A 19,512-nucleotide genomic window follows, 5' to 3' on the forward strand; every position below is an offset into this window, starting at 1 on the left:
AGCTGCCTGAAAGTCCTGGAACTTCTCAACAGATTTTTTGTTTTCTGTTGGGCCAAATGTTTTCTATTGGTGAAAAGTCTGGACTGCAGACAGGCCAGTTCAGGGCCTGGACTCTTCTCCCGTGAAGCCATGCTGTTGTGATGGATGTGGTTTGTGGTTTAGCATTGTCTTGTCTGGATGGGAGCGTATGTGGCTCTAAAACCTCTCTCTACTTTCCAGCATTGATAGTTCCTTTCCAGATGTTAGAGCTGCCCACGCCACAGGCACTAATGCAACCCCATACCGTCAGAGATGCTGGTTTTTGAACTGTGTGCCCAAAACAAGCTGGATGGGTCCTCTCCTCTTTAGTCCACAGGATACGGTGCCCATAGTTCCCAAAAAGAATTTCAAATGTTGATTAATCTGACCACAGAACAGTTTTCCATTTTGCCTTAGTTCATTGTACACCGCTTTCCACATTATTAAGCAAATGACATTTTTCTCTTATTTTCTGAAATATTAATGCAAATGACAGAATATTTTTGTAGTCATCATCATAATTCAATTTTTTTTGTACAAACTTCATAATGATAACCATTATTTTTTTTAAATAAAAACCTCATTGCCCCATGCTCAGTTGAAGGAAGAGTGTTCCTGCAGGCTGGGAGTCTGACATCTATGCTGCTTCTTCCTCATCACTTTGACACTTTAATCACGTAATAAACTGCAGACAAACACTCTTCAGGTTGCTGCTGCTAACACATGCTTTCAGTTTACTGCAGCACATCCTGCTACGGCCCCGTCAGTGACACAGAACAGATTCCTCCTTCAGCGTCCACTGCTCGGTCTCCAGCTGTGTCTGTAACCATGACCTGTTACGAAATGGAAACGCCACCTTCCACGCTCGCTCCCATCCACCACACCTGGCCAAGAGCTTTCTCACTTTTAATGTTACAAAACAGCGTACAGTAGGTACACATGTTTCATAGCAGGGGAGCCAGGAAAGACATAAAAGTTGACAGATGGCACATTGCTGACTTCACTGTTAACTTAGGATCAGGTTTTACTTTAAGAAGGAGGAAGTCTGGGCTCTGAAATCCCGATGGGGCCAAAGCAGTGCCATATGTTGAATGTTCGGGTACCACTGTGTGATATCTGATCATGTCTGAGTCCTGCTGGTTCTAACTGTAGCAGGCTATAAAACCCCTCTGAATCCTGCTGCCTGCTCAATTCTGTTTTGTTTTTAATTTCCAAACAGTTTTGATGATTTTTAATGCAGATACTTTTTAGTTTAGCTTGTGCTTTGTAAAAATGCTTCGGTTTAGGTCTGTTTTTGTTAGTTTTGGCTGAGTCTGTCAGCATTGAGATTGAGATAGCATGCTTTACTGTATATAGCAGTGAAGTTAATGTAGCCGGGCAGGAGCTGGAGTCAGGTGTTTTAATCAGACCTGTTGCCACAGGTGTATAAAATAAAGCTCCTACCCATGCAGTCTTTATTTACAAACACTTGTGTTCCTGAACGGGTCGTTCTGAAGAGCTCCGTGACTTCAAGCGTGGTACTGTGATGGATGCCACCTTTGTTATAAGATGGTTTGTTAAATTTCATTCCTGTTAAATATTCCTCAGTCAATTGTAAGTGATGTCCCTAGAAAGTGAAAGCGTTTAGGAACAACAGCAACTCAGCCTGGAAGTGGAAGACCACGTGAAATCAAAGAGTAGGGTCAACGACTGCTAAGGTGCATGCTGTGTAAAAGTCTACAACATAGGGCTGGGCAATTAATCGCAAACTTGGTAACTTGTCTTTTAAAAAGAAAAATGCTCTTAACCAGATCGTAAAGTGGGCAAGCAAGCTAATAGGTGAGCAACAACTGAACCTATCAGATCTGTATTCCTCACAGCTGCAGCGTAAAGCCAGCTCTGTTCTCCATGACTGCTCTCACCCTTTAAATTCAGAGTTCCAACTTCTTCGCTCAGGTTGTCGCTTTGTTGCTACTAAAGGGAGAACAAAATGCTACAGGAACACTTTTGTACCAGCAGCTATGGCACTTCTTAACCAAGTAAGCACGAGACGATGCACTTTAACTAGAAAGGAATTTGCATTATTTTAGAGAGCCTTCATAAGCACTTGAGCACTTTTAGAGTATCATTTTAGAATGGATGTCGTCTAGAGCACTTTATCACGACTTGGTTTTAATCTTCAATGTTTGTTTTGGCATATTAATGTCTGCTTTTAATGTATTTTGTGGATTGTGTCTTGTATTGTGAACCATTGTTGTTGTCGGGGTTTTTTTTGTCTTTTGGACACTGTACTCCTGTCTGCATAACAAATTTACCCTTTTGGGTACTAATAAAGAACCTTGAACCTTGACTCTTGAACTAGATTAAATTGTACATGAGATTTCATGGCACGAGATCTCTTAAGACTAAGAAGTCACAAGAATTCCCGTCTACAATTTAATCTAATCTGCGATTATTTTCATTGGAACTATAGCAATAGCTAGTGAAGTAATGAGGATGGTACACACTAAAAACATATGTAGTATTTAATATCTAGTGCATGCATGTTTAAGTCATGGCTAGAAAACACAAACTAGAAGGGTTGCACTAAAGACCACACTATCCAAGACCAAGACAAGACCAAGACTTCTGGGGGTAGAGACTGAGTCAAGACTGAGACTGAAACGAGACCAAGACCATAAAAATCAATTTAAAAAAACCATGACAAGGTTGAACAGTTAAAGAGCATTGTCTCTTTAATTCTAGTTTTCTTGTTAATAAATTTGACAGATAAAAACAAGAGTCAGCAACTCTTTCAAAGCATAACAAGCAAAAATCTAACCTTGCATAGCAGATGGATTCGCCCATTTCCGTGTTTCTCACTGGAGAATCCATCTTACAAAGCTCCCGTCTGAACCATTTGGGCCCAGTTAGAAAGTGACAGGACCAATCAGCAACAAGGGGCGGTACTTTCAGGTGCAGCAGAGTTGCAACATAAGCAACCAGCAACAAGAGGCCGGTGCAATTATGGTGGAAGAAGACATTAGCGTGGATGCTGCTAAAGCAGCAATTTTATCAGAACTTGACGACATTACTTTGTTAAAAGAAGAACGAAGAACAGCAGTGAAATGTTTTCTTTTCAAAAACGACAAAAGTTGAGTACTGACATGTCTACAGTCGCCATGGGGCGCATTATGCAGCTCTCTATGGAGTTTAGTCCTCTGTAGGGGCATAGCTCGATAGCGGCTACGTCATATGTTTTGTTGCTCTGATTGGCCTATAAAGATGTGACAGACAGAACGTTCATCCAATCACACTCCGAGTTTTTTATCAAAGGCTCCAACCTTTCCTAAACGCTGTCTATGAGAGGTTTTCCAGATGGATGTCTGAAACAAATCCATTTGGCCTGCCAGGTTAGCAAAAATCTCAAATCTTAACAAATTTGTTCGACTAACTTCTTGTAAACAATAAATCATTGTATGTATTTAAAAGCCATGGATAAGCCTGGGATTATTTTAATTCTCTGAAAATGAGACGTTTATTTAGATCTGTCAGGTAAACGAGGCCTAAAGTAAGAGTTCAGGGGTATTTCTAACTAGAAATAAGATGGACTGATGTCAACTGTTTTTGCAGTTGTAGCTATTTGTTGTTTCAGCGAGTGCTACTCCTTATTATCACATTAATGAAGTCGAAGAAAAGCAGATCAGTGCTGCTCTTAACTGGTCTTGATGGAAAATCCAGAGACAAGGCAAAGTAAAAATGCTCTTGAGACCAAGACATTCAAAATGTGGTCTTGAGACTGGTCTCAAGACCAACACTGTTCTCGAGGACTACTACACTGCAAACTACAGTAGCCTACACATTTGCAGTGGTATTCAGTGCAGGAGGATTACTTATAGTAATTATAGTAATAGTAATAGCATTTCAAAATGGACATTTTATGTCTTTCACTTGAATAAAGACAGTTTTTCTATTCATATGTATTTATGAAAGTAAACAAAATGTGTGAAATCTCATCTCATCTTGTCTTGTGAGATAAGAGTGTCATCACCTGCTACAATTTTCAAATCGCAGACAGTGCAATATTTTTCTGACCTGAAATGTGTCAAAATACAAGTTTGATAGATTTTTGCAGCAGCAGCAGAGATTTTATGCTCTCCACATAATGCAAACATTCAAGTGTCTTTTTTTAATATTGTTTACAAAAATCCTACATTTTTAATCTCAAATTTGCTAAATGAGCCAAAATCGTTATTAGATATTTCTTTCAAAACCATTTCCACCTAGTTTAATTCATCTAATACTGTGCTCGGTATTATAACATGGTTTGTTGCTTGTGTTTGTTGAACAATATATACGATGAGGAACCTAAAAATAATTGCATGTTAAATCGCAATTGCAATATTGTATTAAAGAAATCCCAGTTACATTATTTTGCAAATCCTTCGGCCCTCGCCAGCGCTCTGCTGATTCTACCGAGTTCTTAACTAGGGATGTCACGATTACAGATTTTCTTGGTATGATTATCATCAGAGAAATAATTGCGATTTTACAGTTATCACGATTATTTTTGCATTCATTGATTTTACACTACCATGAATAAGTAAAATCACATGAACACCCCTCAAAGGTCTTGTATTTTAATGTATTTCCATCCTAGGATGCTCTCATAACAAAATTATATATCAACAATGTAAAGTAAATGATAATAATCCCATTCGGATGGACCACTCCAGTGGTCTTAGCTGAGTAGTGTTTGAGTTAAAAAGCTATAATTCAGTCACATCTATTTTATATCCCTCAAATATAAACACATTCTTCATACTCACAACTGTATTTATTAAAGGTTCTCCTCAAAAACTAAATTTTCCCATTTTTATGTGGCATTTGAACACATCGTAACATATATAATACAATTGTCTAATTTACTGAGGTTACCTGAACGTATTATATTTTCCGTCTTCAGCTCGTAAAGTTTGCTAATTAACTTCAATTCTGCAGATTCCACCTTAGATTTCTACACTGGATTAATATTGTTAACAAACAGGACAGTCTCAAAGCTTTGGAGCACTTTTCAGCATTTATCTGAGCAGCTGAAGAAGAAAACTGTCCTGAAGCAGCTGAAGAGAGTGATGTAAGCCTGTTACTCCCAGGCACGCAACTCACAGGCAGCGTCTTTTTTCCTCAAGCTGACAGTTTAAGGTACATTCTTATTTTAATGTGATGCATGACACTTAGTTTATGTTCCCCTTGAAAGAACTGATGTATGTTTTCACACCAGTCTTCTCTTAAAATGACGTTACGTCACAGAGCCTGGGAGACTCAACAGCAGTATCGATAAGCTAAAATGATATTGATTTTGGGTCTTTCATAAACACAGAACTGGGTCCTTATGGACCCGGGTTTCGATCCCCATCCCTAATACTGACATGACTTAACCCAGTTTCTATTTACCTTTACTTTGGCGTACAACACCGGGGAGTTATCCTGCAGGTGCTGAAGTATTTCACAGCAACTTTTTCGTGGCATGTTTTACATTTAGGCTGGCCATCTTCTACAATGACACCCTGGTCATTTTTTTTGTATGGAAAAAAATCCCACACGGCTGACTTCAACCGTTTATATGAGGGAACAGCTCTTCCTCTTCCATGCTGTAGCTTGTTTGGGACAGTGACACACCTACACCTGCAACTGCATGAAGCAACAGAAGGCGGTGACACGCAGATAGATGTTGTGTAACTTTGTTTTCATTCTGGGTGAGTTGCACTGGTGTAGCAATATGGTTCCCGGCATAAACTTTTCTGGACATTGACGGTATTTAGGAAATGTTACGATTAACTAATCTTAAAGTTTAATACCGCAGTTAGTCGTGAAAACAGGTAATCGTGCCATCCCTATTCTTAACATCCTCTGGCATCCTCTAGCTTCAGCCTTAACTGGGTACCTCACACAAAGAAAGCAGCTAAACCTGAACTCCTGAAGCGTGTAAAAGCTGCCACTGGGAAACAATGGACTCAGGGAGTCATTGTGTACATGCAGTCCTGCATAGATTTCCTAATGCAAAATGGTAACAAACAATGCATTTGACAGAATAAGAACTTTGAAGCTGTCTCCTGGCTTTAAGTCATGACTAAAGACCACTATAATATAATACATCAAAAAAACAGCATCAATGAAAAATTACTAGATTACATGATTAAATGGGTAAACAATGAAATAAAACCATGCTATATGTTCACATGGAGACATGTTCTTCAATGAAAAGCTTGAGCAACATGCCCGAAATATAAACACAAACACAGTCCATCCATAGCTTGTGTAACTAAAACATCACACCCCCACTGTCAACAACCCCCAAACCCCATTACGTCAGCTCACTTCCTGAACAGAGGGGCTGCTGGGAAAAAAGGGAGCTCATGTGTTATTGCAGGTTTCATGTGTGTGTGTGTTTATGTTGTGTTTATGTTGAAGTTTCTGAGGGGAGGGAAGGCTCGTTAAAAAGGCAGCAAGAGGTTCAAATGTTCAGAAGATGAGCCTCAGCGGTGGCTGACAGCGGGGGGCAGAAATTTGAAAGTGCCAAGGCTGCACTAAAAATTACCCCAGGAAACATGAACCTGAAGATGCTAAAATAAAGCCCTGAGGGACGCCCTCTTCACTTTCATCCTCTCTCATAAATATGTGTTTGTGTTATAAGACACACCATCAGTTCATCTCCCGGTCTAGCTGGATCACAGCCACTGGAAACTTGAGTACATTATCTGCTCTATCTCTCCAATCTTTTCTCCACTTCTCCCTTTTTCACACTTGATCTGACATCACTGGATTTTATAGTGTTCTGGACTAAAACATGGTCTCACAGTCTCGTATTACTTGTTGATTTTGGGAGCGTTGTTAAACTGTTGAAACCAAATATCAGGGAGATTTTTGATTCGGACCGTGTGTGTGTGGTCTTTCAAGTGTCGGTGTGACAGAAAAACACATTAAGGGCCCAGTTTTGACAGCGTCAGGTGTACGGATCATGTCCCAATCAGAGCAATAAAAGGCCAGCATGGAGCACAGAGAGGATGGGGGCAACTTTTAATGTGTTATTGGTGCACACAAGCTATCACCTTGCAGAGCAGATGGGGAGCCAGCTCTCTGTGATCATGTGTATTTATCCTGCAAAGCTTCAAGCTGAAATGCTTGTTCCTGGTCAGAAATGGACCAAACCAATCAGCATCATCTAAGGAGAAAGAGGAGGTAGCTACAAACATGGTTTAGTTGACAACAATGGTGAACGAAGTGACAAGACATACACTCTATTACCAAAGGTATTCACTCACTCATCCAAATAATTGAAATCAGGTGTTCCAATCACTTCCATGACCACAGGTGTATAAAATCAAGCACCTAGGCATGCAGACTGTTTCTACAAACATTTGTGGAAGAATGGCTCGCTCTCAGGAGCTCAGTGAATTCCAGTGTGGTACTGTGATAGGATGCCACCTGTGCAACAAGTCCAGTGGTGAAATTTCCTCACTCCTAAATATTCCACAGTCAACTGTCAGTGGGATTATAACGGAGTGGAGGTGATTGGGAACGACAGCAACTCAGCCACCAAGTGGTAGGCCACGTAAAATGACGGAGCGGGGTCAGTGGATGCTGAGGCACATAGTGCGCAGAGGTCGCCAACTTTCTGCAGACTCAATGGCTACAGACCTCCAAACTTCATGTGGCCTTCAGATTAGCTCAACAACATTGCATAGAGAGCTTCATGGATGGGTTTCTATGGCCGAGCAGCTGCAGCTAAGCCATACATCACCAAGTGCAATGCTAAGCGTTGGATGCAGTGGTGTAAATCACGCCGCCACTGGACTCTAGAGCAGTGGAGACGCGTTCTCTGGAGTGACGAATCACGCTTCTCTTTTTGGCAATCTGATGGATGAGTCTGGGTTTGGCGGTTGCCAGGAGAACGGTACTTGTCTGACTGCATTGTGCCAAGTGTGAAGTTTGGTGGAGGGGGGATTATGGTGTGGGCTTGTTTTTCAGGAGCTGGGCTTGGCCCCTTAGTTCCAGTGAAAGGAACTCTGAATGCTTCAGCATACCAAGAGATTTTGGACAATTCCATGCTCCCAACTTTGTGGGAACAGTTTGGGGATGGCCCCTTCCTGTTCCAACATGACTGTGCACCAGTGCACAAAGCAAGGTCCATAAAGACATGGATGAGAGAGTTTGGTGTGGATCAACTTGACTGGCCTGCACAGAGTCCTGACCTCAACCCCATAGAACACCTTTGGGATGAATTCAAGTGGAGACTGAGAGCCAGGCCTTCTCGTCCAACATCAGTGTGTGACCACACAAATGTGCTTCTGGAAGAATGGTCAAAAATTCCCATAAACACACTCCTAACCCTTGTGGAAAGCCTTCCCAGAAGAGTAGAAGCTGTTATAGCTGCAAAGGGTGGACTGACGTCATATTAAACCCTATGGATTAAGAATGGGATGTCACTTAAGTTCATATGCGAGTCAAGGCAGGTGAGTGAATACTTTTGGCAGTATAGTGTATCTACAGGTTTAAAGTTTAACAGCAAGGGCAGAATGACTGGGATCCCAAACATCATCCTTTATCTACCCTTACTGTTAACACTATTCATCTCTACTTCAAGTGTTACAGGTAACACGTTACAAAAATTTCCACGAGTACTCAGATTACTTTTTGTTGTAACAAGTACGTAATTCGTCAGTTTTATGATTCAAGTAATCCGTTATTAGTTACATTATCATAAAAATAATCCATTACTTAAGGAAATAACCCCTAATTTATTTCTCTTCTGTGGGCACAAAAAAGAGAAAAAGAAATAGAAGCTCCATGAAATGTCTGCACTGTTTCTGTTTCTCTCCTTCCAGTCAACATGTAGCTGCATGCCAGCAAAAGATAAATCCAGCTGTGCCAGTGCATGCATGTAGCTAACTTACTGAGCTAGTGAAATGGCAAAGAGGAATGGCATATCAGAATTAATCCATCTATCTATTTTCTACACCGCTTATCCTGTTGGGGAACATGGAGGGTTGAAGCCTATCCCAGCTGTCATTGGGCAATAGGCAGGGTACACCCTGGACCAGTTTCCAGTCAATCGCTGGGCTGACATGTAGAGACAGACAACCAGGGATGCTCACATTCACACCTACGGCCAATTTAGAGTCACCAGTTAACCCAACAAGCAGGTCTCTGGTGGTGGGAGGAAGCTGGATTACCTGGAGAGAACCCACGCATGCACAGGGAGAACATGCAAACTCTGCACAGAAAGGTCCTGACCAGGAAGCGAACCAGGGACCTTCTTGCTGTGCAGCCCAGAATTATCCTTGAATTAAATTTTCAGACAAAAGGGACAAGATCAGCATCATGGTGAAAGATAACTTCAAAAGCTCCTGATGTATTGTTTTCATTGAATCAGCAGTGCAGCCGTTCCAGTAACAGCGTTTGTGTAATTCTATATTCCTCTGCCCAGTTTACAGATTGTGGGCAGTGAATTCGGCTTTACAATGACAGTAAGGCAAATTTTTTAAATATTTGGTACTCTTTAGTGTTCTCAGTAGGTAAAGCAGTAATCAAACAAGCTAATTTTAAAAGTATGTTACCCAACACTGTCTATTTCTCACATGGAAGTGTCTAAAATATGACATGGTAGGCTATCATTTCTAAATCCCCACCTCCAGTCAGTACTAGGCCACCACCGAAAAACACTGAAACGTTCATTAGAATATCACTGATGGCCTCCTCAGTAACATGTGGGGACCCCACTAACCCTAACTCACATGCCATCTCCATATTCACTCAGTTTTATGAACCAGAGGTGTAAAATGTCTTCAAACTGTTTGACCCACTGAGTCCCACACTTGGCTAAACTTCAACTGTAAAATATTTCAACAGTGCTAAGCTGTTTCATGTGCTGAGCAGAAAATGTGCTCTGTGGTGGGTACCTCACTGCTAGAGAGGTGATTAGCACCACGTGGTTAGTGTGTGTGTGCATCTGTGTGTGATGTGGACCTGCACGTGTAGATACTAGACCTGTAGGTAACCAAAGAAAAACTCTATATACTCTAATTACACCCATGGATCAACCAATCAACTGGACTTTGGTTTAATTTGCTAAAAAAAAAAAGTAAACATGCTTTTTGAAGCATTATTCATAAACTTTAACTTCACTATGAGTACTGAAATAACATCTGACTCAGAGATAACCAGTATTCATATCATTTTTATGACATATAACATTTTTGCGTGCCAGCAGATGGTGATGTGAAAGAAGAACGAGGAAAAAGCAACCACACCAACCTCTCAGTTTAAGATTTGTGCTTTGTGTGGACGATGGAGTCCATCTTAAGGCGGTCTTACACCTAATGACTTTTCCTCCGATTTCAAAGTCGAAGACCATCATCCACGACCAATGGAAGCGGGTGTTGTGCGTAAGCACATTAATTCACTTCATTTTTCAAACAATGAACATGAGCATAGATCAATCTAGAGCCACTGAATGTGAAAAGAGAGTGAAAAACATTTCTGAGCTGCAGTCAGACAGGTACGGTAAACTGCCACTGGGATTTTCAAAATAAAAGCACAATCAGTTTGTTTCCTTGGTGAGACAACTCCCGTTTTCATATGGTGTTTTTATTCTGACGTGTTTCCAGGATAGTTCCTCAGTTGTTGCAGTAACATGCAAAGTTGCTTCAGACTTTAACTTTCCTACCGTTTCTGCTCGATGTAAATTATTTAAAACATCTGATTATAAGAGGTATTAACTCAGATGGGATATTCATCTCTATCTACATCTGGTTCTCTGCTCATAAATTGTTGTGAATTTCCAACAGATGCATGATGGGATATAATCCCAAAAGGAATCATTCTAGTCTTGTAGTTTGTGACCACCAGTCTTTGCAAAATCTTTGTCTTTAGATGTGAGAGGGTCTGAGATGTCAGTCTTTTTAGAGTCTTTAAAGAGTTTTAGCAAAGTCCTCTGGTGTACAGCCAGCATTAGTCCGATGGGTTTGGTTTTTTTTATTGTTTTTAGACACCAGCAACGCTGGGCCTACTTCCACATCCTCTATGCTGCTAAGGGGATGAAATTAGACCATTCTGCATGGATAGAATAAGTATTTAAAGAGAAACTGCCTTTAGAGCTTTTCTCGGTGACCAGTACTCTTCAGTGATATGATATGGCAGTGTTCATATCTCCCACAGAGAACTTTGATTTCAGGGTGACCCCCCTTAATTTGAATCCACCCTCAGGCCTGAACAGATCTCCATCAGACAGTCAGTGCTGACTCTGACCTTTCAGACTCTGATGAGTCAAAGAGAGTCGGTGATGTGGAGAAAGGGTTAAAAGGCAGGAAAATGTTCCAGGAAGAACCTGTCTGAACCTCCGACCAGAGGTCCGCCGTGTTCCTGATTTTGATGTTAACAGTTCAGATAGGAAGTTGTTGAAAGTCCTGATCAGATTAAAGCCTGAGGACGGTTCAGCGTTTCCCTCCTGGAGGATCTCCAGAGCACATCTGCTCTACTTTCAGAGGATATGAGCACTTCCTTGGGAAAACAACTTACATTTAATTCCTCATAGGGTTGCATGAAATCTGTGGTCAGCAAAATTTCTGTGACATAAGCAGAAAAGTTACATCAGCTGCAGCATGGAGTAGAAATGTGTTGACAGGATGGAGAAGGAGCCCTTTCCTCACCTTAGTGTTTGCTTCTCCATGCTGCAGGGCACTCTTATTTATCACCACTAATATCCTTAGACAATATCATTATTGACAGAAGCTCATGACAGGATAAGACTTTCATCAACCAGCTCATCCTGTCAGTCTGCTCACAGTAAGAGCGCACTACTTTCTCTAAGCCAAACCCATGAGCCGGCCATGAACACCTGAATAAATACTCACGTATATGACCTTGTTAGAGAAACCCTTAAATGCTCTTTTTTCAAACAGAGCTGGGAGTCACACGCCCACACACGCACATTTCCCCAGGTGAGTAAAAAGATCTGTATCTACAGTAAGTGGGGCAGCAGAAACGCAAAGGCAGAGAAGTGCAGCGCACAGCTCTGGATTTAAAGGAGAGAAGCTTTAAAGAACAAACTTGAGTGCTTAAAGTGAATCCATTAAGAGTCCGAGGTAATTATAAAGTTTCCACGTCCCAGAAACACACTTTACTAACACAAACTGTTTTAAAGAGGAGAATCATTTAAGGCTCACAGCTGAAAGCATGCAGACACATTTGTATGGGCTTAGATATCCCTGTTACTAGGCTTATCTGGGGTTTCATAATAGTTAGGACATGGTGTTTACATGGATATAGAGATATATCTCTATAAAAATGCAAGTCTCCCAGCTTCTGATTGCTGCAGCTTATTTGGACAGGCTCCTGTGATATTTATATCTTACAACACAAACTGCTGCAATTTTGAAATGTGAGAAAAAAAACATGAGACCACTGCAGCTTATTGTGGACTGAGGTCAGTATATTTTCTGGCAGATCCATTTCCTGGTGGACCAGACTCAACTAACACTAATTTTCAAACAACAACACTGAGGATAGTGGAAATGCTAAATGACTACTGACTCAGCAAAACCACTTGCCACAGTGGCTGGTGAGCAGAAACGTAAAGGTCATGTCTTGGCTGGATGTAAACCACAACTTTGAGTTTTCATGTTTTTACGACATAAAAATGCTCGCTGATGCCATCAGCAGTCAGAACTGAGCGAGGGGCATGCTGCATTAGTTTGTCTGCTCCTGCATGAGGAGTCTGCATGTACGTTCAGTCTGCTGGTGATGCTGCTGCTGTCACAGAAAAACTGACATGACACTCCAGGTGGATGCTCAGTTACTCAAGGCCAATCTGACAAGACTTTACTCCTGCTGCCAGTAGCTAGGGGTGCACAATAACTATCATCCCGATAATTATCGGGCCGATAACAGGAAATTATTACATCATTCTGATAAGTCTGATATTATGATGACTAGCCCCGTTAACAGATATATATTTTTGTCAGCACGGCAGTGCTGGTGTTTTTCTTTCTCACGAGACTACACATTCCGAAACAGCAGGTGACGCCGCAGTACATGACCCGCTGTTAAGCACCAGAGAAGAAGAGGAAGCAGCCCCTGTACTAAAATGCTAACAACATGGTGGTGTTATTCAGTATTTACGGGGAGGATAACACGACCGTGCGTGTAGAATCTGCCCTGCAAAGGTCGCAAAGAGTAGAAAGAAGTCCTGGATTGATCTTATAAGTCACTTAAGAGTCATCATCCTAACGACATTAAAACGAAGCGGCAGCAGCCACTAGCCTCAGCCAGGGTCATTAGGACAGAGTCAACGGCTAATACCAGGCAGAGCGCTGATTGTAAGCAGGCATTGAAAACTGCAGAACGTTTGTCAGAGCCAGAAGGTGCAACGTTATAATAAAATCAGTCTGACAGTCTCCTGATCCATCGCTACTTTCATAGACGTATACCTGCCTGCTCTGTATGACGTGGTTTCATTCAGTCTGATCGACGTTAGGAACAGAAGTTTAGCCACAGACCATGGTGAACGTTACATTCTTAACCTATCTCTGATATTACTTATGTCAGTGCATATTTTTAATCTTTATGTCAAACATCAGCTTTCTTTAATTCTGGCTTAAGCAGCAAAAAAGAGAAAAAAAAACACCGACCCCAAATATCTCTCTTTGTTAAGCATAACAGCCTGTTATCATTTGGTTTTATGGGGGGAAACCTGTTTCTTTTGTGTCTGCTGTACTTGGTTCACAAATGTTTAACTAAAAGAAGTTAACTATAATAACAGTTATAAAGTCAGAATAGTTCTTTGATTTTTGAAATACACGAGTGATATTAGTTAAAATTAGTTATAAATATCTTTGCTCACTACACATTAACCCCTTCCTACCCCTAGATGTGCATAAACACATCAAATAAACTTCTTCTGTTAAATCAAAAACTGAAAATATATTGGTTATTATCGGTTATCGGCCATCAGGAGTAGGAAATTATCGGTTAATGTATCGGTTTTTAAAAAATACTTATCGTGCATCACTACCAGTAGCACCTTGTCTTGGTTCCTGAGACAGTGAGAGGGGATCTTCAGATGCCCTGAAAAAGAATGAATATTTTTAAAATTACACCGTTGCCAGTTTACATTAAATTTTAACCCGTTTTTGCCAATTAAAACCAACTTTTGTCCATTTTAAACCCTTTCCACCAATTTTTTTCTGCCTGTTTTTACCACTTCTAACCCCATTCTTGCCAATTTCTACCTTGCCTCTGTTGACCTACTATTGCTACTATTAATTATTTTGACACTTTTTGCCCATTTTCATCACACTTCACTATCTGATATGCCCATTTTGCCAGATTAACCCATTTCTGCAAATTTCTGCCTTTTCCTCTGTCTCAGTTGACCCTTAATGCCAGTTTACTTCAATTTTTCATCGTATTTCACCAAATTTCCACACATTTTTGCTGCTTTAGGGCCATTTCAGCCACTTTTTTTTTTACCATTAATTATGCCCTTTTTTGCCACTTTATCCTTTTTTTTCCATATTTAGTTCATATTTTGGTTAATTTTTGCCACTTCTAACCCATTTCTGCTTCTTTTTGAATCCTATTTTCCCACCTTCTCCACCATTTTTTGCCATTATCAACCCATTTTAGCAATTTTTATCCCATTTTAATCTGTTTTTAAGGAAAGGGATTTTTAAAATGTATTTATTTCTTTTTTTAAGAAGGCCATTTACTACATACAATGAATAGAACAGATGCTTGTTTATTTGATCAGCGGTTATTATTCAGGTTAAATATGAAACATGGTTATCACAGCTTAACTTTTCAGTGGATCATGATTCTGCTGACTCCAAGGGCCCCTAGTTTGACCAGGGCCCAGAAAGCTCTCCCCTTTTTCTCCCCTTGTCTGCATATGACTATTCTTGAATGTGCATGGCTGTATTCAACCACCTTCAAGTCAAGTCAAGTCAAACTTTATTTCTATAGCACATTTCATACACAAGGCAACACAATGTGCTTCACTATCATAGGCAAGTTAAAAACAAAAATGAAGGTACACTTGGGGTCCATGGTCTCTAGCACCTCCATTTTGTGGATCACGTGCTGAAAAGGTTGAGAACCAAGGCAATAATGATGACTGTTAAATCAGCTGTACAGCAGTAATCCAGTGTTGCTCTTTTACATGCTGAATCTGTTCCCAGGTTACCTCCTGTAGCAGATCTCCCCTGAGGACAGGTAGGACACCTGTCACATGGTGTTGTCTTTAACAAAATGGCACAAGAGCTCTCCTGATTCACACTGCTTCCACATAGCATGGATATTGGTCACTTTTTGCATGGCCTATCTGTTGTTTTCTCCCTTTACAGCTCTGTTTCTGCAGAGTCCACATGCAAACTTGAGGCAAAGTTCAACCTTCAAGAACCTGCAGAAGAAGAAAGTTGTTATGGGGGGGTTCCTGCCCACAAGCAGATTGCTTCCAGTGATGACAACACTTCAAGGGTGCCTGTCTCCACAGGGTGAGAGGGGTGAGTCGAGCAATCACCAGGGGTGGAAATCAATGTAGCGCCAGTTTTTTTTTAACTGCTTAAAGTGAGCACTGGAGTGTGAGAGAACACTGAGCTTTTGTTAAGTGGTCACACCAGCTAAACATAGTTATAAATTCTTTTATATTTTCCAAAATTTATGCAGAAATGAGTCACCTCCACCTATTCTTTATCTCCTCCACAACATGTATTCATGTCAGAGTTTCTGTCGTAGGGCTGCACGGTGTGAAATATTTTAAATGCAAGAAAATTTAACTAGCATGCATCAAAGGTACTTCAATTATCTGGTCTAATTTAATTTCTTATTAATAAAAATTGCATTATATATAACAAAATTTAAAAAACTACTGCAATGTCAGTTTTTTCCAACATTGTTCAGAGCTAGTCTGAGGGTTATTAAACCAATAAATATAAAGAAAGCACAGAGCTCCTAAAATATGAACAAGACAGTCCAGATTTTATTCAGGTACCGCTGTTAACTCAAACACACTGAGAAAAAACAGCTCAAGAAACATCTGGCAGATCTGTCAACAACCCAAGCCTTTCTCTTACTGTCAGCATATCTCCAGTCATCAGTTTAGTTATTAGCATGCTAAGCTAATCTTCTCTACCCTGGTGTCATCTCAATGACCATGCTAACGGGTGCTTTCAGGGCTAATGTCTGTTCTCTTAGGAGCTACCGTAGCTGACATCAATCGTGTTGCTAATAAATCCAGAGCCGTGGCTGCAGAGGTTTAACCTCATCGCACCGTTTGTTTTCTTTAAGTTCTTAATATTTCTTACCAGGTATGTTCAGGTAGACAAATCCAGAAAAGTTGCATACTCATTCAACGCTGAGTTAAAATACTGAAGCATGAAACTACATGTGAGCAAAGACATGTCACTTGAATAATGACCGCTACATCACGCCTTACTGGAAAACTCATCCCTAGCTGCCACCGCCCTTGATTTTAGCTCATGCTTGTCTTTAGCTGAGGTCACACCTGTCCAGGTAGTATGTGAAAAAAGAAAACCAGGTATGGTGTATACCTGCCACAGTATCCTTTTTACACTCTGTTTTCAAGCTTCTCAAAATCAGGATGAGGACTCATTCTGGCTTCCAAAATTGATTTATATCTGAATGCGCCACAACAATATTGGTTACGACAAAACCTGATCAAACCCAGGATGCTGAAGGCCATGTAAACACGCTTTATAATAATAGCTCAGAACGCAGAGCATTGTTGATTTTTGTGTTTAGATGTGTGTCATACCTCCCAGTACGCTGTGAGTTATGGCCTCTGTGTGTTCAGCCAGCAGGTCAGCCTTTGCGATCGTAGCCAGAGAGAGATAACTGGACATGTTCCTGCTCAGCTCCCTGTTTCCTCTCTGCAGGAAGCGCACCGCTACCGGGACCGCCAGCACCATGACCGATGGACAGCTGTAGTTCTGATGGGACAGAGGAAGAGAGGAGGCTCAATGAGTAACTTTTAATAAGGAAACACCAAAGTTAATGTCAAAGAAACTTAGCAGGGTTCTGTCTAATGGAGATACAGCTCTCTACAGTCCATTAGTTGACATCAAGACAAAGAACTGTCCTGCTCTTATGCTTACTAACATACCGTCTAATGCAGTGATACCCAGCGTGTGGCTCTTTTGTAATGATTTGTGGCTCTTTTATGTCTTAATTTGAAATATTATTCCCCCAGACAACCTTAAAAAAGGAAAACTTTGATCTTAGAAATTATTTATTTCTAGTCACACTAATCAGTTTGTTTCCCGCGCTTAAATAGTTGGCTTTAATTGTCAACTTTTAAATTTGTCTGTATTTTTCAATTGCCCTTATTTGCATTTTTTTTTTTTTTTTGCAAATTTTCAATTTTTAAAAATTTTCAATCAATTTTTACTGCTTCAAGGCGACTTTTGTCACTTCTTTTTGCCACCTTTTTCCCATTTTTTGACTCTTTCATCCTGATTTTATTTCCATTTTTCCCATTTTTGCCACTTTTTACCCATTTAACCAGCCTTTAGCCATTTAATGCCAAAATTTTTGCAAACAGGAAGTAAAAAAAAAACTAGAGAAACATGTATTTCAAACTTGGTCATGATTAGAACTGGAGGTGAATACAAAATATAAATCAATCAATTAAAAAAACAAAACCTAATTATGAATAAAACCATATAAAGTAGGGGTCAAAATGTTTCCCTGGGGTCCATCTTTTGCATAATTTCCACTAATGTCTGGACACTGCACAAAAAATAATCATGCACCAAACTCGATGTTGGTGGTAACTGATGACTGATGACCACCTTTGATAATAATTTTAAAAAAAACTTCGCATATTTCATATGGGAAATATCTCATTCTGCTGAATTGAAAACTGAACAAACTGGCATTTAAAGTGTTAAAAACACATACAATCATGATAATGACCAAAGATTTGCTATGTCATGATCAGAGCTGGAAGTGATAACAGAAAAAAAATGTTTAAAAAAACAATATAAATCATGAATTTTAGCATTTAAAGCAGGTGCAGAAAATGTCCCCTAGGTATAAATGTGTGTAGTCGTTTAAAGGGACGTCTAAGGGCTACACTAATAGTATTAAACATCAGTGAGATATAATAACATAGAAGCTTCTTGTAGCAGTCCATGCTTCCTTGAGTTACCTGAGAACAATGATCATTGAGGCTCTGTCTCAATAACTGACTGCCAGGAGAAGACACTGAAGAGTTAGAGCTAAAATCATAAGGATTTCTCTGGTTTTGGAAACTGTGAAATAGTTGAGGTAATACTGTATACACAGAACACAGGTTTAGTCCTTTTGAATCAAACATTTTAGTGCAAAAACTCAACGGACTGTTCCTTCAAAGAGCTGACATTATCTTGTTGATTAAAGTTTGAAGGAAAGCGGATGCTTGTTGTTTTGTGACTAGGCCATGCAAACATTTGTCCTTGTGAACATGTCAGAGAGGGAGGAGGAGGAGTGGAGGATTTGAATGGCACTAGCACCCTCAAGAGGACAGGCCTGGACCAGGTCTGCTGGAACCTGAGGACATGTGGTGGAGAGTGTGAAACAGATGGGGGAAACAGAGAGCCAAGAGTGGTAAGCACCAAAAAACAGTCCCCAGGGGGGTGTTCTTCCAATACATGGGAAAAGAGAAAGTCATGTTGTCTCTAGACTTTTTAATCTGAAGATTCCAGTTAGGGAATGTTTGAAATACTCAGATCTACACTTCCAGAACCAGACTGTCTGTGATTGGGGTTGCACCACCCTCCATCTCTAAATCACAGGGTATTAAAATAAGACTGGGCAGTTTATATAGAATAATTCACAACATACCCTACAACAATGTTCAAATTGCAAAAGGTGCAATATGAATTTGGCTGGAAATATTCTTTTAAAAACTGTTTAAAACATTCTTTTCCTGCAGCAGATGCTTCTCTCTACAATCATGCAAACATTTAAGGGTCAATTCTGCCAGAATAATTAGCAAAAATCCTTCTTTCCCTAGTTTTTGTATGTTTATCTTATCTAAAATGAGAATGACATAAATGATATCTTTTTCATTTCAAACTGAATTTGTAATGAGTCAAAATAATTATAATTACATTTTTTTTCAAAATCATTTAGCCTTATGTATAAACCTTGATGTATAAAATCAATTAAAGGGAAAATCTGTTTTTTTTTTTTTTCTCTAGACCATAGGTCTAAAAAACAGCTGCATTAATCAAGAACAAATTCATGAGTATGTCTTTATCATGCATCATCACTAATAATGGCTGACAGGTGGATTTCTGTAAAATGGATCAAACTATAAGCTAACATTAAAGCCTATTGGGATTTTTTGTAACAACATACCCTATCACAACATATTTTTCCTTTGCACATTTACTGATTTTAAAAATCTTCTGGGGACTGGATGGGAAGCTGTGGCGGGCCTGATGTGGCCCCCGGACCGCCAGTTGATGATCACCG

The 19,512-nt window shown here is 40.1% G+C and overlaps 1 protein-coding gene across 1 annotated transcript in view; it reads right to left on the reverse strand.

Moving 5' to 3' along the window:
• The window catches only part of veph1 (ventricular zone expressed PH domain-containing 1), a 177,176-nt gene that overhangs the window by 150,668 nt on the left and 6,996 nt on the right, over window positions 1-19,512 (reverse strand). The window contains exon 3 of the mRNA XM_041812953.1: window positions 16,808-16,982. Within this exon, the coding sequence (XP_041668887.1) occupies window positions 16,808-16,982 (175 nt within the window). The remainder of the gene's footprint in view (window positions 1-16,807; window positions 16,983-19,512) is intronic.

The sequence above is a fragment of the Cheilinus undulatus genome, linkage group 2, assembly GCF_018320785.1.
Source record: "Cheilinus undulatus linkage group 2, ASM1832078v1, whole genome shotgun sequence".
Lineage (NCBI taxonomy): Eukaryota > Metazoa > Chordata > Actinopteri > Labriformes > Labridae > Cheilinus > Cheilinus undulatus.